This window comes from Molossus molossus, unplaced genomic scaffold (genome assembly GCF_014108415.1).
Source record: "Molossus molossus isolate mMolMol1 unplaced genomic scaffold, mMolMol1.p scaffold_m16_p_11, whole genome shotgun sequence".
Classification (NCBI taxonomy): Eukaryota; Metazoa; Chordata; class Mammalia; order Chiroptera; family Molossidae; genus Molossus; species Molossus molossus.
The window spans coordinates 101,559,531-101,576,920 of NW_023425346.1; the positions used below are offsets into that span (position 1 = coordinate 101,559,531).

General features: G+C 38.6%; 1 protein-coding gene across 13 annotated transcripts in view; it reads left to right on the forward strand.

The window, feature by feature from the left end:
• DIS3L2 (DIS3 like 3'-5' exoribonuclease 2) overlaps positions 1-17,390 on the forward strand; it is a 340,082-nt gene that overhangs the window by 156,133 nt on the left and 166,559 nt on the right. For 10 of the 13 annotated variants that reach the window (XR_004958585.1, XM_036253315.1, XM_036253314.1 and 7 more), the window contains exon 9: positions 7,947-8,120. Coding sequence is in view for 10 of the 13 variants with exons in the window: in XM_036253315.1 (XP_036109208.1) it covers positions 7,947-8,120 (174 nt within the window). In the remaining 3 variants the exon portion in view is untranslated. The remainder of the gene's footprint in view (positions 1-7,946; positions 8,121-17,390) is intronic. The other 3 variants (XR_004958587.1, XR_004958588.1, XM_036253322.1) reach the window with 1 other exon arrangement.

A 17,390-nucleotide genomic window follows, 5' to 3' on the forward strand; every position in this document is an offset into this window, starting at 1 on the left:
ACCTTTTGTTGCAACAGTTAATTAGAGTTGTCCTAAGCAATTGTTGCCATTTCTTTAGACAGTGAATAGAAGACAGAGTACTTCAAGAGCTATAATATTTGAACTGTAACACACAAAAGGGTAAGTTACTTTAAGTATTCATTTTAAATGAAATTAACACTGAAATTAAAATATAAAAACAAACTCTTCTGTTAGACAACTACACAATATATGTCAGTTCCCTAGTAGATTCTGCTTTTGTTTAGACCCTAAGATATTCTGCCTTTTAGGGTGATGGCAGAATTTATGCGCAAGTAGACAGCGTGGGATTCTTTCTGGAGGCATCTAAGGCCCAAATGCATGAGCTTTTTCAGCATGCTGACCTTTTAAATTTTTATCTCCTGCAAACTGCCCAGTCCGTGCTGCTATCAAATAGATCTCCAATGAAAATCGATAATAAATTTATTTAAATAAGGTACTTGAGAAATGTTCTCTGGAACTTAGTAAAATAAATGTTAATTACTATAATAGAAACTTGGAGTCATTGATCACATTTGGAAGCCATACCGAAATGTAATTTTGTCTTTATGAGCCATGTTGTACTTTCAATAAATAAATCAAACTTCTTTGGATTCAGAATATAACCTGATGACAATTTTTGCCAGGACACAAAGTGCCAATAAAATTGAAAAAACAAAAGAGCAGTTTATTTTTCTTTAAATTTCAGTAAATGTCCAATGACTGGTATGACTTATTCTGACAATTAATATTAGATCTATCTTCACCTGCTTTCTGTTGTCCTGCTTCTTTTCACCTGCCCACCCACAGAAGTGATCCAGTAGTAAGCACCAGTCTTCTTGGAGAGACTTCTCCACATCTTGGTAGGCCATAGTTCCTCATCCAGTAGTTTCTCAAAAAAGGTTTGTGAGAACTATATTCCCTGAGTTCTTGCATTAAAATTGTCATCTTCGAAATCCAATAACTTCACTAGAATATGTTCCAGTGGTGATTTTCTGCATTAGTTTTTTTCCTGAAACATGGTATACCCTTTCTGTCTGTAAAATTTCTTTAATTTCAGGAAAGTTGTCTTAACTGGTATCTTGGAAAATGGTTTTCTGTTCCATATATCTGTTTCCTTCCTTCAGGGATACAGTTATGCCAATGTTGGATCTCCTTCATCTGCCTTTAGTATCTGTTTTCTCTATAATCTTTTAAAAAACTTTTTGTACTTTTCAATTTTATTTTTCTCACTTCTCTCAAGCTTTTTCTCTGTCATCCTTATTTTTTCAAATAGTGTCAGTTATTCATTAGTTATCTCCAGTATACACTGCATGTCTGTGATGGTTTTATTTTTCCTTTCTTCTTATTTTCTAGGTCTAAAACACTAGTTCTTGCAAATATCTTTGGTCAAGATAGTCATTTCTATGACCACATACTTGTAACTATGTTTTATCCTTCTGCCATTTCTTTTGGTGGTTCCTTTCTTCCTTTTTGCATGTAGTACTTTTTGTTGTTGTTAATCCTTACCCAAGGATATTTTTTACATTGATATTTTTTAGAGAGAGTGGAAACGAGGGAGGGGCAGAGAAGGAGAGAGAGAGAGAGAGAAACATTGATGAGAGAGAGAGAGAAAGAGAGAGAGAGAGAGATATCAATTGGTTGCCTCCTGCATGACCCCCGGCTGGGGCTGGGGATTGAACCTGCAACCCAGGTAAGTGTCCTTGACAAGGGAATCAAACTCATTACCTTACAGTCCACAGGCTGATGCTCTAACCACTGTGCCAAATGGCTAGGGCATGTAATTCTTTTTAATAGAGCACCTGGGATGGCTCCTCCTTCCGTCATCCTTAAATAATGAGTTCTTCATGGATGTTACTATTATGCTTTAAAAGTTGGACGTTATAAAATGCCTTCTGTTTAAGTGTTTTAGGCCCTTTCTTACTTCAGGCATATGATAGTCATTTTTGGCCACTCCAGCCTCACTGGGTAAGAGTAGGATGGCCATTGTGTTTTAAGTCTGCCTCACAAATACTGTTACTGAGACTCCCAACACATACAAGAATGTATTTCTTTGAGTATTAGTCTAATTCTCTAATAACCTCTGTATGCTGTACTTCATTGCTTATACTTTTCCAAGAAACTATACTATCTGATTATATATGTGGTTAATTATTTTATGTGATTTTTGATGCTGTAGGGTAGAATCATGTGAAATTGTATTTTACAGGTAAAAAGGGTCAAATATATTGGCAATTTCATATTGTCTCAACATAATATGTGAGTTGCTTCTTTATATTATTACTTGCCATTCTTGGATCCTTACTTCTGAGTCATCTCTCAGCTGGTTTGAGTTGCAAATGTTTTTTCAGGAAGGAAGTGGGCAGTGTATTTTATGCCTTGTTCTATTAGTCAGGTTTCTTAGAGTCTTAGCTTCCAATTCAGAGGAACCACTACTGTGTCCTGGAGGTACTAAACCTTTCAGCTATGAAGGTGAGTATTATTGTGATTATTGTGAGTGAGTCTTAAGTATGATATTGAAAGGGTCAATTCCTCCCTGCCCAGACCAAGGGCACAGCTCTAGTGTATTGAGAGCAATGTTCTATGTGAAGGGCAGTACTGCAAAGATGTTGCTTACCGATTTTGTCCATCAGTATACCATTGCACCATTCTAATTGGAGAATTCAATGGGCTGTGCTAATTCTATGAGGAGAAATTGTTGACTACAAACAATGTTGAATGTGATAACATAATGGCTTAAGAGATATATGGTAAGTCTATGGATTATGGTATTTATACAAGCAAGGTAGGTAGAACCAGTGAAGGTAGCAAACCTAAACCCAGAATGAATGTTGTTGTTTTTATTAATGGAGAATACTACCCTCTCCATCACAGAAGAGCTCAGCAAACTTAACCCGCTATCAAGTAGTTGGTGGGTCCTCCTGCTGTGCTTTTGTGTCAGAGGCTCAGAGTTGGTGGCTGGCACTGGCAAACTGGCATTCTGCAAGGGTGCTGGCCAGGTCATTGTTAGTGAGAGGAAGTTCATACTATGGAGATCATTTCCTGCTACCATGTACTTTGTACTGATGTCCATTGAACAAGCACTGCAGTGACTGGGGAATGAGGTTGGTTGACTTTCTTAGGGCAGGTTATTCTGCCTCCAGAATGGAAGTCTTTTGCTGAGCATTCTCATGGAATACAAATAGTCATGCTCTGGGCCCATTCCAGTAGGCCCATTTCATCCATATGTCTCTTCCCCAGGTGTCCTTGTCAACTTGCTTCTTTCAGGTCCTTATCCCTCTGGCTAAACTTGTAGCCACTGCCCATCAGGCCATCTTTCCTCCGCCAAAGTAGACCATGGATATATTGCTTGAAGTTCTGTTGCAGGGAGAAAGTTTCTGCTCTGCTGTGTCTTTAGAGATCACCCTTAGAATGGATACAATGGTATCATAGTCTACTTATGACTTGTGACAATGGAAGGTCAGTTGGAACTAACCATCCTCCAATACAATATCGTGTGTGTATGTAAATCTGTTTCTCTGAGTCTAACTCCATCTGATTAGTACCCCCACTTCTCACATAAAAAACTTAGTGAAACCCTGACTTCTATGATGTAACCATTTATCACCCTTTTAATTTTTTTCCATCTTATCCTGTAAGAGGTTCAGAGTATCTTTTTGATATACATAGAAAGTCCCTGAGTTTCCCATTAGCCTGGAATCAAGAATTTAGAGTTTGAACATGTAATTCTTTGTTTCCACCCCCTTTTCAGGTTCTCCAAGTCTCTCACGATTTCTGTGAGCTCTTTGATATCTTTCCAATAAATTCCTTCCCCAACCAGAGTTCCACTAAGAACCTAGACAGGTAAAGGCGGTAGTATTAGGAGATGTATGTAGAAAACAGAACCTCAGTAACCTGTGAAAATAATAAATGGTTTTAGATGGGTTAGAGGTAATTCAAGTTTCATTAATTTTCAAAATACTAATGAATTTTCAGAATGCCCTTCAAACTTCAAAGACAGTGACAACAGACTCCCCAGATACTCAGTGAGAACTTCATTCTAGAGAACACAGGTAATAATGTAGTCATTTTGAAAATTAATTAACATTTTAATTAATTAACATGAATGAGACCTGAATCTTTAACTGTCTTGATTTTTGGTGCAAACAAAAGAAACCAACTGTGGTTGGAAAAGGAATTTATTGGAAGCATACTGAAGAGTTCACAGAAATAGTTGAGTCTTGAACGCCCTGAAAGAGTCATGTGTAGGAACCAAGGCAAATCTACAGAGGCAAGAGCAAGAAGTCCTGCCATCGTCTTTTTATCAGGATTAGTTTGGCCATGATATCAACAATTCTTACTGCTGCCTTTTCAGAACAGCACTGCCACCAGACACTGCTAGGCCACTACTTTCACTAGAAACCACTTAAGAGACCATGAATGAATCCTAAGCACTTCTTTGTCTTTGTGTCATTCTCTTCACATTCAAAGTCTTGAGGCAGAGTCCAAGTCATACGCAGCATGCTGGCTCCAGGACTTTCAAAGAATGAAAATGTCTTCTATAAAGAGTCCAGGCATTATGTAGGAGGTTGGCCACTTCTGTAATGGGAAATGGTAGTCCTTTGGCCCACTTACATGCATTGTGGAAGTCATCCTTTCCAGTTTGTATGCCTTTTCTTTCTTTTTCTTGCTTAATGGCATTCTCTAGGACCTCCAATACCATGTTTAATGGTATCGGTGAGACTAAACACCCTTGTCTTTTTCCTAATCCAGAGGAAAGGTAATTTAGTCTTTTCCCATTGAGTTTGGCATTAGCTCTAGGGTTTTTATAGGGCTATTAATCAAGTTGAGGATGTTCTTCTTTATTACTCATTTGCTGGGAGTTTTGATCATGGATTGATGTTGAATTTTGTTAAATGCCATTTCTGCATCTTTTGAGAGGATTATATATGTTTTCTCATTGTTTGCTAATATGATGAATTATATTGACGTTTAATGTTGGACAAACCTTGAATTACTTGCTCATGATGTATTATTCTTTTCACATATTGATGAATTCTATTTGCTAACATTTTATAAGAATTTCACATCTGTGGAACTTAAAATATAAAAACTTACTCAAGCCCGGCCGGTGTGCCTCAGTGGATTGAGTGTTGTCCCATAGACTGAGAGGTCCTGGTTTGCATATGCTTGGGTTACAGGCTCAATCCCCAGGATGGGGTGTGCAGGAGGTAGCTGATCAGTTTATCTTTCTCACATCAATGTTTCTATTTCTCCCTCTTGAAAAAATCAATAAAAACATATAAAAATAAAGACTATCAACTATTTTTTAAAAACTTACTCAAAATTTAGAAACTTATTTATGAAGGATTCTTGGTCTGATTTTGGTATTAAGTTAATACTGGCTTCATGAAACGAGTTGGAAAGTATTTCATTCTATATTTGAAAGCTTGTGTGGAATCAGTAATAATTTTTTCTTAGATACTTGGTAGCATTCGTCAGTGAAGACACCTGGGCCTGGAGTTTTCTTTGTGAGAAGGTTTTAAACTGTGAATTCAGTTTTTGGTTTTTTTTTTAATTCTCACCCGAGGACACTTTTGCATTCATCTTCAGATAGAGCAAGGGGGGCGGGGAGAGAGAGAGAGAAACATTGATGTGACAGAGACACATCGACTGGCTGCCACCCCCACAACCCCAACAAGGGCCAGGGACAAACTGCAACTGAGGTACGTGCCCTTAGCAGGAACCTAACTCAGTTCTCTCTGGACCGTGGGCCGATACTCTAACTGCTGAGCCAAACCAGCCAGGGCTGAATGCAGTTTTTAAAATAGATACAGGAATATTTCGATATGGGTTTCTGCCTGAATAATCTTAGGCAGTTTTATCTTTCAAGGAGAGTATCCATTTCATCCAAAATGTTGAATTTATTGGTTTAAAGTAATTTATAATTGCTTTTAATGCTTGCAGGATCTAAAATGATGTTGCCTCTCTCATTCCTGATATTGGTCATTTGTGTCTTTCTTTCCTTATTTTTCTTGATCAGTCTCACCAGAAACTTATCTATTTTCTTTTCTTTTTAAAGAATCATTTTTTTTTTAGTTTATTTGGTTTGTTGTTGTTGTTTATTCATTTCATTTTCCATCCATTGATTCTTGTTTCTTATTTTCTTCTTTCTACTTACCTGGGATTTAATTTCTTTTCTTTCTTACAGTTTTTTAAGGTAGAAGCTTAGTTCACTGATTTGACACATTTCTTTCTTTTTTAATCTCATCATTTATTGTTCTAAATGTTCCTGAAATCACTACTTTAGCTATTTTTCACAAATATTGATGTTTTGTTTTAGTCAGTTCAGATTCTCTCTTTAGTTCTTTAACTCATGGTTTTATAATTTCCAAATATTTGTGGATCTTCCAGATAGCTTTCTGTTATTTTTCATCTTGTGTATTTGCTGTCTTTGGCTTTTTTTTTTTTCCCTCACCCGAGGACATTTTTCCATTTTTTGTTCAGGTAGAGTGGGAGGGAGAGAGAGGAACAGAGAGAGAGAGAGAAACATCGATGTGAAAGGAACACATCGAGTGGCTGCCACCCGCACGACCAATCAGGGCCGGGGACAAACTGCAACCGAGGTATGCGCCCTTAGCGGGAACTGAACCCGGGTCTCTCCGGACCGCAGGCCGACGCTCTAACCGCTGAGCCAAACCGGCCAGGGCTGTCTTTGGCTTTTTGATGTGCTTTCTGGAAGATCACCATCTAGGTTTGAGGAGAAGACACTGGTCGGAGCCCACATTGTATGCAAGGAGCCTACAGGCTTCCTGGAGCCTATGCTGGTAGGCAGGTGGATGTGTCGACTCTCTTGGCTGGCATGTGAGAAATGGGACCAGCCCTGCTGCCACCACTGCTGTGTTCTAGTAGCAAGGCTGAAATAGAAATTTCAGCATATGAGGCAACCACCTCCCCCACTGTGCTCCTAAGTACTCTGGCAGGCATTTACCCTTAGATCGGAAACAGACTCTTTTCCAAAGAAGGCCCTAATGTAACCCCTTGCAGAAAGAGCTGAGGGCGGATTTCTGGTTCACCCTGGTAGACCTACAAAAAAGATGAGGTAGCCAACCTTGGTCTCCCCAAAACCCTCTACAAAGACATCTGCTTCATATATTGCATTTCCTATGGACTGTTTGTATTTAACATATAACTTTAGATTTGTGGCCTGTATATGGTGTGCCAATATTTATGAGAATGGGAATGATCAGTTTTGACACATGTATAGATGACCTACAGATAAAGAGTGAGATCTGCCCCTTAGAAGGTGGAACCCTACTCATGATGTCAGAACTATCTTATTACATGCAATCTTACTTTTAATGGACCAGAACCCTAAAATGTGAATAGTATTTTGCCAGGTGACTGGATTACAGATAATTTTCATCTTAGTGCATTTCTGTCTTTTCTAACTTTTCTACAGTGAACATATATTACTTTTGTGTTCAGATAAAATATTTAAAAATATTAAGGTAAACATTTGTAGAATTATGAAATATAAACATCGAATCTTATCTAGTGAGCATGACTTAAGGTATAGGCACTGTGACACTATTGATCAACCCAGTTTGCTGTTAAATCATAATTGTCTCTGAAGGTGTTTGCAAGGAGAAACAGACAAAACTTTTAACAATATCAATTTGACTTCTCCATGAAAAACAACTGCAGGACTCCCAAGGAAAGCTGTCTGGCCCCATTTCCCAGGTCAGAATTCCTGAAGAAAGGTAAAATTACACTGCAGTCAAGGGTTTACAGGGCAAGAGGATCATTGTCTCTTCTGCTGAGCCCCAGTTCACTGATGATGGTGTTCCTGCTGGGGAAGGGCGGGAGGTTTTGAAGACTTTCCTACTACCCTCTGTTTTAGAGAAGAAATGGGTACTTATCTTCCAGTGACTCACTAACACACTTGTTTCTCTCTGTCCTGTCCACAGGCAGCTGACTAAGAGTCTTGGGCAGGCTGGTGAAATCGAGCCTGAAACAGAAGGAATACTAACAGAGTATGGTGTGGATTTCTCTGATTTCTCTTCAGAAGTTCTAGAGAGTCTCCCTCAAGGCTTGCCCTGGACAATACCACCAGAGGAATTCAGCAAGAGAAGAGATTTAAGGTAAAGATCTGAAACTCTTTAAGAAAAACATGTTTCTACCTTTCTGCTTTCTAACTTAACTTTCCTAAGAGCTGGGCTCAGATGTTTCCATCTTTCCATCAACATTCAAGACCAGTTCAGCTGAGAATTAAGATCTCTGTACCAGAGGTTGTCAAATTATGGCTTGCCAGCTAAGTCCAGCCCACTGCCTGTTTATGTACAGCCCATGCGCTAAGAATGGTTTCATAGTTTTAAATCATTGGGAAATAAATCAAAACAATAATGATCTTATGTGAAATGCAAATTTCAGCATCCATAAAGTTGCATTGGAACACAGCCCTGCTTATTCAGTATGTATTGTTTCTGGGTGTATTTTGACACTACAGTGGCAGAGTTAAATAGCTGCAACAGAGACCTATAGCCTGCAAAGCTTAAGAGATTTGCTCTCTGGCCCTTTATAGAAAAAGTGTGCTGACCCCTGCTCTAGACCATCCCGATTTCAAAAGATACAGTTGCCACCTTCCTTTCTCATTGCTCTGCACTGTAGGTCTGGTCGAATAAAGACACTGTTATCTGGTTAGAAGTGCCTTCCTTTAAATGGGCCTCTTCAGGCACAAAGCAAAGGATTCAAGACTCTGTGCTTGGAGCTTCATTTTAAAGCTTTACTTTTAGGTCTGGAATTTGTTGGAAAGTACTTTTGTGGTATTTTTATAACAACATCTTCTTTGAAGATGTTTCTTCATTGTGGGATGTTAGTTCTTTTCTGATATTTCTCTTTAGAATTTGGTTTCAGTACTGGCATTCATTTTGGATGCCACATGGAGATAGTTAGAACCAAGAAACTTTTCAGACAACCCACTGAGGCTGTGGAAGGTTTTTTGCTAAGGTCATCCCGTGTCAGAGTCTTTTCCACCACACTTGCTCACTTTATGCAGCTGAACTTATGATACCTTCAGCTCTTGGTGCCCATTCCTCCACGTAGTTTGAGAACCCTCCCTCTGTGCTCCCTCTTGCTATTGTATCTTTTAGGAATTTACTGCCTTTTTTTCTTTTCTTGCCGAGGGTACGCAAGGAAAAGGAGATGACAGTTAGTCCCCTTTTCTACTGGTTAGTAGCTCTGGTGGAACACGTTATATCTGAAGTTCGTTAACTGAAGTTGCTATCCTGGTTTTCAGCAGTAATCACCATTCTTGGAACTCCTGCTGGCCCGTTATTTCGTCTTGGGGGCTTTGAGATCTTGAGCCCATAACCTTACATTTTCTGAATCTTTGTTTTCTCAGATATAAATTGAGGAGATTATTTTCTGAGACCTTTTCTTAAATCTAGGAATCTATAAAAAAAATGTAATAAGAAAAGGTCAGAGTGAATGGTTGAACTTCATTGTTTGAAATATAAGTTACTATAGCTATTCTGTAGTCACTACCAACATTTTAAATGTACCTACCATTTTACCCCAAAACTCCACTTCCAGGAATCCGTCCTACTCAAAGACATATACAAGGTTGTATGTCCATTATTGTAAAGGTGATACCTCTAATGACTATCAATAAAGGATCATTAAATAACCTATGTCATATCAATAAGTTAGCATTCCCTATAGCTACAAAAAAGGAGCGAGATCTGTGTGCTCCTGAAATGATGGCTGTTACAGATTGTGAAGGAAAAGAAACAAATTTCAGAACAATAGGAATATGAGCCTTTTTTTATATAGTCAAATAATATAAAATCTATATAAATGTATATGCATACATATACATATATATTTACACATAAAAGTATATATACATAAAAATTCCTGGAAAGAAATCTAGGCCTTTTTCTATGGTTATTGACAGTGATTAGCATGTGTGGACTCAGTAGAGTAGTAGGAGGTAGGGAGGCAATATTTTACTCTTCATTTTATAAATTGCTCTATTATTCAGATTATTTTGAAATAACTTTTATAACTTAAAAAATTATAAATGGGACTATCAGAAAAGAGAGGTACTCAATCATTTCTAGTCTTACTCCTAGCCTACAGAAAAACACGGCACTTCAACAGTCATAAAGCCCAGTGTTGCTCTCAGTCCCCTCTCCTGGCTCCACCTTGCCTTTTTCTTTGGTCCCCATTGCCTTCTAGGTAGGACACAGAGTTAGAGGCCTTGCTCTGCAGAAAGCCTCTGTTGAAATATACCATGTGGCCCAGCCAGTATGGCTCAGTGGTTGAGCATCGACCCATGCACCAAGAGGTCTCTGATTCGATTCTTGGTCAGGGCACATGCCCGGGTTGTTGGCTCAATCTCCAGTTGGGGGCATGCAGGAGGCGGCCAATTGATGTTCTCTCTCATCGATGTTTCTATCTTTCTTTTTTTTTTTTTTTTAATCCTCACCCGAGGATATTTTTCCATTTTTTTGTACAGATAGAGTGGGAGGGAGAGAGAGGAAGGGAGAGAGAGAGAGAAACATCGACGTGAAGGGACACATCGAGTGGCTGCCACCCGCACGACCAACCAGGGCCGGGGACATACTGCAACCGAAGTACGCGCCCTTAGCGGGAACCAAACCCGGGTCTCTCCGGACCGCAGGCCGACGCTCTAACCGCTGAGCCAAACTGGCCAGGGCGATGTTTCTATCTTTCTTCCTCTCCCCTCCTCTCTCTCTAAAATCCATAAAGAAAAATAATTTAAAAATAAAATAAAATATTCCAATGTGTTCTGTGAAGGGCTCCAAAGATACAGGGCCTTATGGGGTGCTCCCTGCTGTTAGCATAACAACAGAGATTTTTGTTGTTGTTAATCCTCACCTGAGTATATTTTTTCATTTATTTATTTATTTTTAGTAGAGTGGGAAGGAGAGAGAGAGAGAGAAACAGTTATGTGAGAGAGACACATCGATTGGTTGCCTTCCGCACAATCCTGACGAGGGCCAGGGATCAAACCTGCAACCCAGGTATGTGCCCTTGACCAGGAATCGAACCCAAGATCCTTTGGTCCATGGGCCAATGCTCTAAACTGCTGGGCCAAACCTGCCAGGGCAATAACAGGGATTTTTAAAAAAATCACTTTAACCTCCATATTTTTTCTCCCTTCCTAATCTCTCTAGAATTATGTTTCTAAAATTCAAATCTGATTTTTTTTTTACTCCTTTGGCTTAAAATCTTTTAACTGCTTTCTGATGCCCTAAAGTAGTAATCTCTAAACTTTGTTAACATGCATTCCCAATGGTATATGTTTCTTTATTTTAAAATTATATGCATACTTGCTACTTTACTAATTTATTGTGTGCATTGTAAATTTACATAAAGTAGAAAGATAAGAATGAAATAAATTTTAAAATATTTTTATTCTACTTAGAAAAGCCATAGAACACTTCATATTAATAATTTTCCTTTTGATGAAAGTAATATGATTGAATACTCTTAAAACATTTTTTTGGTTTAACAATTTATGATATGGAAATGCGAAGGTTTGATGATAAGTACATTTGGTACTTAGTTTTGCTTTTTTATCCTCACCCGAGGACATTTTTCCATTTTTTGTACAGATAGAGTGGGAGGGAGAGAGAGGAAGGGAGAGAGAGAGAGAAACATCGATGTGAAGGGACACATCGAGTGGCTGCCACCCGCACGACCAACCAGGGCCGGGGACAAACTGCAACCGAAGTATGTGCCCTTAGCGGGAACCGAACCCGGGTCTCTGCGGACCGCAGGCCGACGCTCTAACCGCTGAGCCAAACTGGCCAGGGCCTTAGTTTTGCTTTTAATGGTTATCATGATTAAAAAAGATGCCTGAACTTACTAAATCAGTGTTCATTTTTCATCCTATTCACTAATTATCTTCAGAGTCATTTTGCAATTCAGCTGATAAATTTCTATCGTTCATGTCAGTTCTTGTGAACTAATTTAAAAGTGCTGCATTTTTGCCCTGGCTGATTTGGCTCCGTGGTTAGAGCATTGGTCTGCGGACCAATGAGTCGTGGGTTCCATTCTGGTCAAGGGCATGTACCTCGGTTGCAGTTCATCCCCGGCCCTGGTCGGGTCATGCTAGAGGCAACCAGTGGATGTGTGTCTCTCACATTAATGTTTTGTTTTGTTTTTTAAAAAAGTGCTGCATATTTAGATTTTTAAAAAATGGGTTCATAATCCTTGGTTGTTCTTTAGTTGGCATCTTTAAAAACTAGTTAGAAAATTATGTTAGGATGTCTAAGTGTATAGATACAAGTAGTTTTTTAGTTTATACACTTAGATCATTTTAGGCCCCCAAATTGTATAACAGTGGAAACATTTCAAAAGATCAATGTAAAAATTTTTATCTTCAATGCTTGAATTTCTTGTTTTTTTTTTTTAAATAACTTTTTTTTTTCTCATAGTTATGTCACTTTTACCTTGAAGTGTGTTTCATTTTGTCTAAGTATCTGCTCCATAGCATATGATTGACAGTCATTGTTTTAAAATCATAATGTAACTGATTATGAATTTATATTAGGAGAAGCTATGTCAGCTCTGCTATTTTCCTGGTGTTGGTACTATTAATATCATTATTAGTTTAGTGTCATTTTAAATCTGTGGATCTTTGCAATAATCTCTTTTAGCCACTTGCCTATTTTGTAAGGATTATTTTGACTAAAACTGGATAATTTCTATAAATACCCACTGATGCCTGAAAGCATAGGAACTAATGGGAGTGCCAATGTCATTGCCTTGGTGTTTGGGAATGCAGACTTTTCATCTATACACCTCACTTACCACTTGACCCATACACCTTGTGAGGGCTCCATGTGGTTATGTCATCATGGTTAAGTTTTTATTTTTTACAATAAAAACATAAAGAGAAGTTCATAGTATGCTGAAGTATTTGGATCTGATTACTTTTCCCTTCTCTTTGACTGCTCTTGTGATATCTTTATTCAATTTTTAAAGTAATAGGTATTTACTGAACACCATACATGGGCAGTAGAGAATCGACCAACAAATATAGACATGGTCTCTGTTCTCATGGAACTCTCAGACATAGTAGAAGAGCATGAATCAAAGGTGTTAAACAGTGGTCAGATATGGACTTGTAATGGAGGACAGAGATACTTGGTACAAGGGTTTATAATACTATAATTTCTTCTGCCCCGAGATTCAGTACCTTCACAGAGTTTTTATGAATATTAATTTCCCTAGGAATGTCAAAAGAACTAGGAATGAGTCCCAGTGCATACTAAAAAAACATATGCTCTGAATAAATTAATGCATAGTCCTTAAATTCCTAAATAAAACCTTCTTTTCCCTATTCTTCCTTCTTCCCTCCTAAATACATTTATTTACATGTATGATGTATGTATATGTATATCATATATGCCAAGTAATAAGTTAGTCACTGGAAATACAAAGACAAGTAAGGCCCAGCCTTTATTCTTCAGGACTATACTGTTTCTCAGGGAAACAGATTTATACTCAGATAAATTACAGCAGAATATGTCAGGTGCTATAATATCTGTGAACAAACTGCCAAGGTCATTCATTGGTGCTTGAACTGAGATCTGAGAAATGAACACGCATAGAGAGAACTAGAGTGACTAAAATAGGCTTCATTTTCATGATAAGCTATGGCTGCAGAAAAGGTAACATGTTCCCTAAGACTCCCAGCTCCTTCTGTAACAGGGCTCCCAACTCCTCTGGTTTTGGTAGCTTTTTGACCCCCTCTGCTGGGCCACCCTGCCATGGAGCCAGCAGTGTTACTCTGCCTCTAACTATGTAAGGACTTCAACATACCCGTTTAAGTTTGGTATTTGAACAATTATATTTGGAACAGAAAAGTTCCATCAATCTTTAAACCTCATAATCCAATTATGTCAGTAAAATTCCAGTTTTTTAGTCCAGTGGAATTGGGGTAATATTTTGCAAACTGAAGTTGAGAGAAATAGTGTTTATTTTGAAAAGAAAAATGGTTGGTTAGCAATTTTCAAGAAGTAAGGCTGGTGTGAACTCCTAGGGGCGATCTGGCCCTTCTGATTGGGAGCACCATTTTTCCGGACCTTAGGCTCCATGTCTGGAGAACCCCTGCTTACATGACCTAGACCTGCAGCTCTCTTTAGCAGGGCATCTGAGGTTAAAAAAAAAAAAAAAAGCACCAATACTGAAAGACTTTGGGGATCAGGAGGAGAATGCATCCAAGGAAACCGCTTAAAGGGGGTTGCACCAGAAGTCCAAGAAACCCCAAGGTTATTTCTGAGACTGGCTCTAGTTATTTCTAATTTCACTGATATTGTTTTGTTCCTTTGTTTTTAAACTGGAATAGGAAACCAAAGCTTAAAAGCTCAGTTAAAGTGGAAAATGAAAACCTAAATATTGGAGGGGGAAAATACCACGCTAAACTGATTTTTATATTTTCCTATAGTTAGTGATATTGTGGAATTTTGGGCCACGTCACTTTTTGGTAAAACTATGAGTTTCATTGAAGTGGAGGTGGTTTCTATAGTTTTTCACAGGAGAACTTGTGGATATCTATTTCTTTACTATTCCCTCAATAAAAGGAAGCCCAGTGACCTCCACCAGACCATTACAAATGTGAAACTTGGCACTTAAAATTGCTTGCTCTAAATTTTCCAATTGCTTTCTTTTTTTTTTCCATTTAATGTCGTTCTGCCAACTAGTGATTTTATTATTATAAACAGGACATTGTATTCACTTTTAAGAAGAAATATGAAGCTGGAGGTAAAATTACAAACTGTAGCTTCTTGACTGCCAAAATAGAAAACAATGAGCTAAAAATACTGAGCATAGAAAGGGTGTTGTGGTAAGAAATATTGAAATATCTTCAAGATGGAACTGTTCCAAACAGACAGAAATTTCCTCTCACTCCAGGTAAAACCAACCTTGAAATAGCAACTTGAAAGCAGAGACATAATACTGACCTCTTTCGGGTCAACTCTTATGTGGGAAAGCTTTCAAACATAACTAACATTAAATGACTAATAATCTTGCTGTTTATCAGGAAGTCCAATGTGATTAAATTGCCATTAGAAAAGGTTCCTCTGGTAAGGGAGTGTGGCAGCATCGAAGGGGCATAAAATAAGTCCTCATTCTCCCAGGGACTAGCTGAGTAACCCTGGGAAATCAGTGAAACTTGGAAAGGCAGACATAGAGAGCAACTTTAAGTTTAGTTAAATGGATTACTTGACCAGGTTAGGATTTCCCAAAAGGTATTGGTAGGTCACAGATTCTTTTGGATTTTAATAGGTGTTATGTAGTAAAAGGGGTCTATAGCCATGTATTTTTAGAAAACAGTGGGTTAATAGATTTCTTAGAACTTTTTCTCATGGATCATCTCATGGAAGTATAGTTTTCCTTAGAATAAACTTTGGGCCTGACCAGTGGCTCACTGATTGAGTGTCGACCCATGCACCAAGAGGTCACCAGTTTGATTCCCAGTCAAGGCACATGCCCAGGTTGTGGGCCCGATCCCCAGTGGGAGGCATGCAGGAGGCAGCCAATGTTCTCTCTCATCAATGTTTCTATCTTTCTTCCTCTCCCTTCCTCGTTCTCTAAAATCAATAAAGAAAAAAATTTTTTTTAAAAAGAATGCACTTTGCCCTGGCCAGTTTGGCTCAGGGTTAGAGCATTGGCCTTTGGACCAGAGAGTCCCAGGTTCGGTTCCCGCTAGGGGCGCGTACAAAAAAAAAGAAAAAAGAATGCACTTTGAAATTGCTAAACTAAATATTTCAAAATGTACCAGCTCTAACAGTGTGTGACTGTGTTTGAGATGCTCATTCTGAGTTATTCAGAGCCATCTCATTCTTTTTAAAAAATCCTCACCCAAGGATATTTTTCTATTTATCTTCAGATAGAGTAGGTGGGAGGGAGAGAGAGAGAAACATTGATATGAGAGGGACACATGGACTGGTTGGCTGCCTCCTGCATGACCCAACCAGGGCCTGGGACAAACTGCAACTGAGGTACATGCCCTTGACCGGAATCGAACCTGTGACTCATTGGTCTGTGTGCTGACACTCTAACCACTGAGCCAAACTGGCTAGGGTACCATCTCATTCTTGGATTTGAAAGAAAGTGGTATCTTGTTGGTGACTATCTGCTCATTTATATTACAAGTGAAAATTGACAGTACCTCATCATGGGCAACACAAAAAATTCAAGGATTATGCTTTAAATCTCAGCTCCTCCACTGCCAAGGCAACCCCTTCTTTCCTTCCCTGGAAGAAAGCAAGATTAAATTATTCTGCATTGAATGGGAAAACTGTCATAGCATTCGAAACTACTGGCAGTATTACTCCTTTCATGCAAATCCCAACTCACTGTAACGAAGATTAATGGGTTGTAAAGCAGATACACAATTGGATATTCTCAATTGTAAGTACATGAGTAGTTTGTCAACTCATACAGTTTGTTGACAAATAGCACTCCTATTAGATAAGACATATATTCCAGATCAGTAGATTACATCTGAACAGGTAGAAAAATGCCTATTGGCAGAGAAGACAATATTTGAATTTATACCTAAAAATAACTTACAACATTGTGGAAATGTAAGTTCACAGGAAAGATAACTACTTTCTTGTTGTTTTTTTTAAGTCCTCACCCGAGGATATTTTCCCATTTATTTTCAGATAGAGTGGGAGGGAGGAATAGAGAGAGAGGAAGAGAGAGAAACATCTATGTGAGAGACACATCGATTGATTGCCTCCTGGTCAACCCCAACCAGGGCAAGGCATGAACTGCAACTGAGGTATGTGCTCTTGACTGGAATCGAACCTGTGACTCTTTGGTCTGCAGGCCGACGCTCCAACCACTGAGCCAAATTGGCCAAGACAAGATGACTACTTTCTATACATTCTAAATAAAATATGTTTGGAAATTGTACTGTAATGATATATATAGGTTGCCTAGGATTGGAGTAAACTATTGGGGTATAGAGTAGTTAAATATCAGGGTGGCAAAGTCTTTTCACTTTTTTATTTTTTATTTTGAGATATTAAAATACCATAAAATTCACCTTTTTATTTTTTTTATCCTCCCCCAAGGACATTTTTCTATTTTTTGTTCAGATAGAATGGGAGAGAGAGACAGAGACAGAGACAGAGACATCTACGTGAAAGGGACACATTGAGTGGTTGCCACCCGCACGACCCAACCAGAGCCGGGGACAAACTGCAACTGAGGTACGTGCCCTTAGCGGGAATTGAACCCGGGTCTCTCCGGACCACAGGCCGACACTCTAACCGTTGAGCCAAACCGGCCAGGGCAAAATTCACCTTTTTAAAGTGTAAAATTCAGTAGTTTTTTTGTATAGTTTCAAAATTGTGCATTCA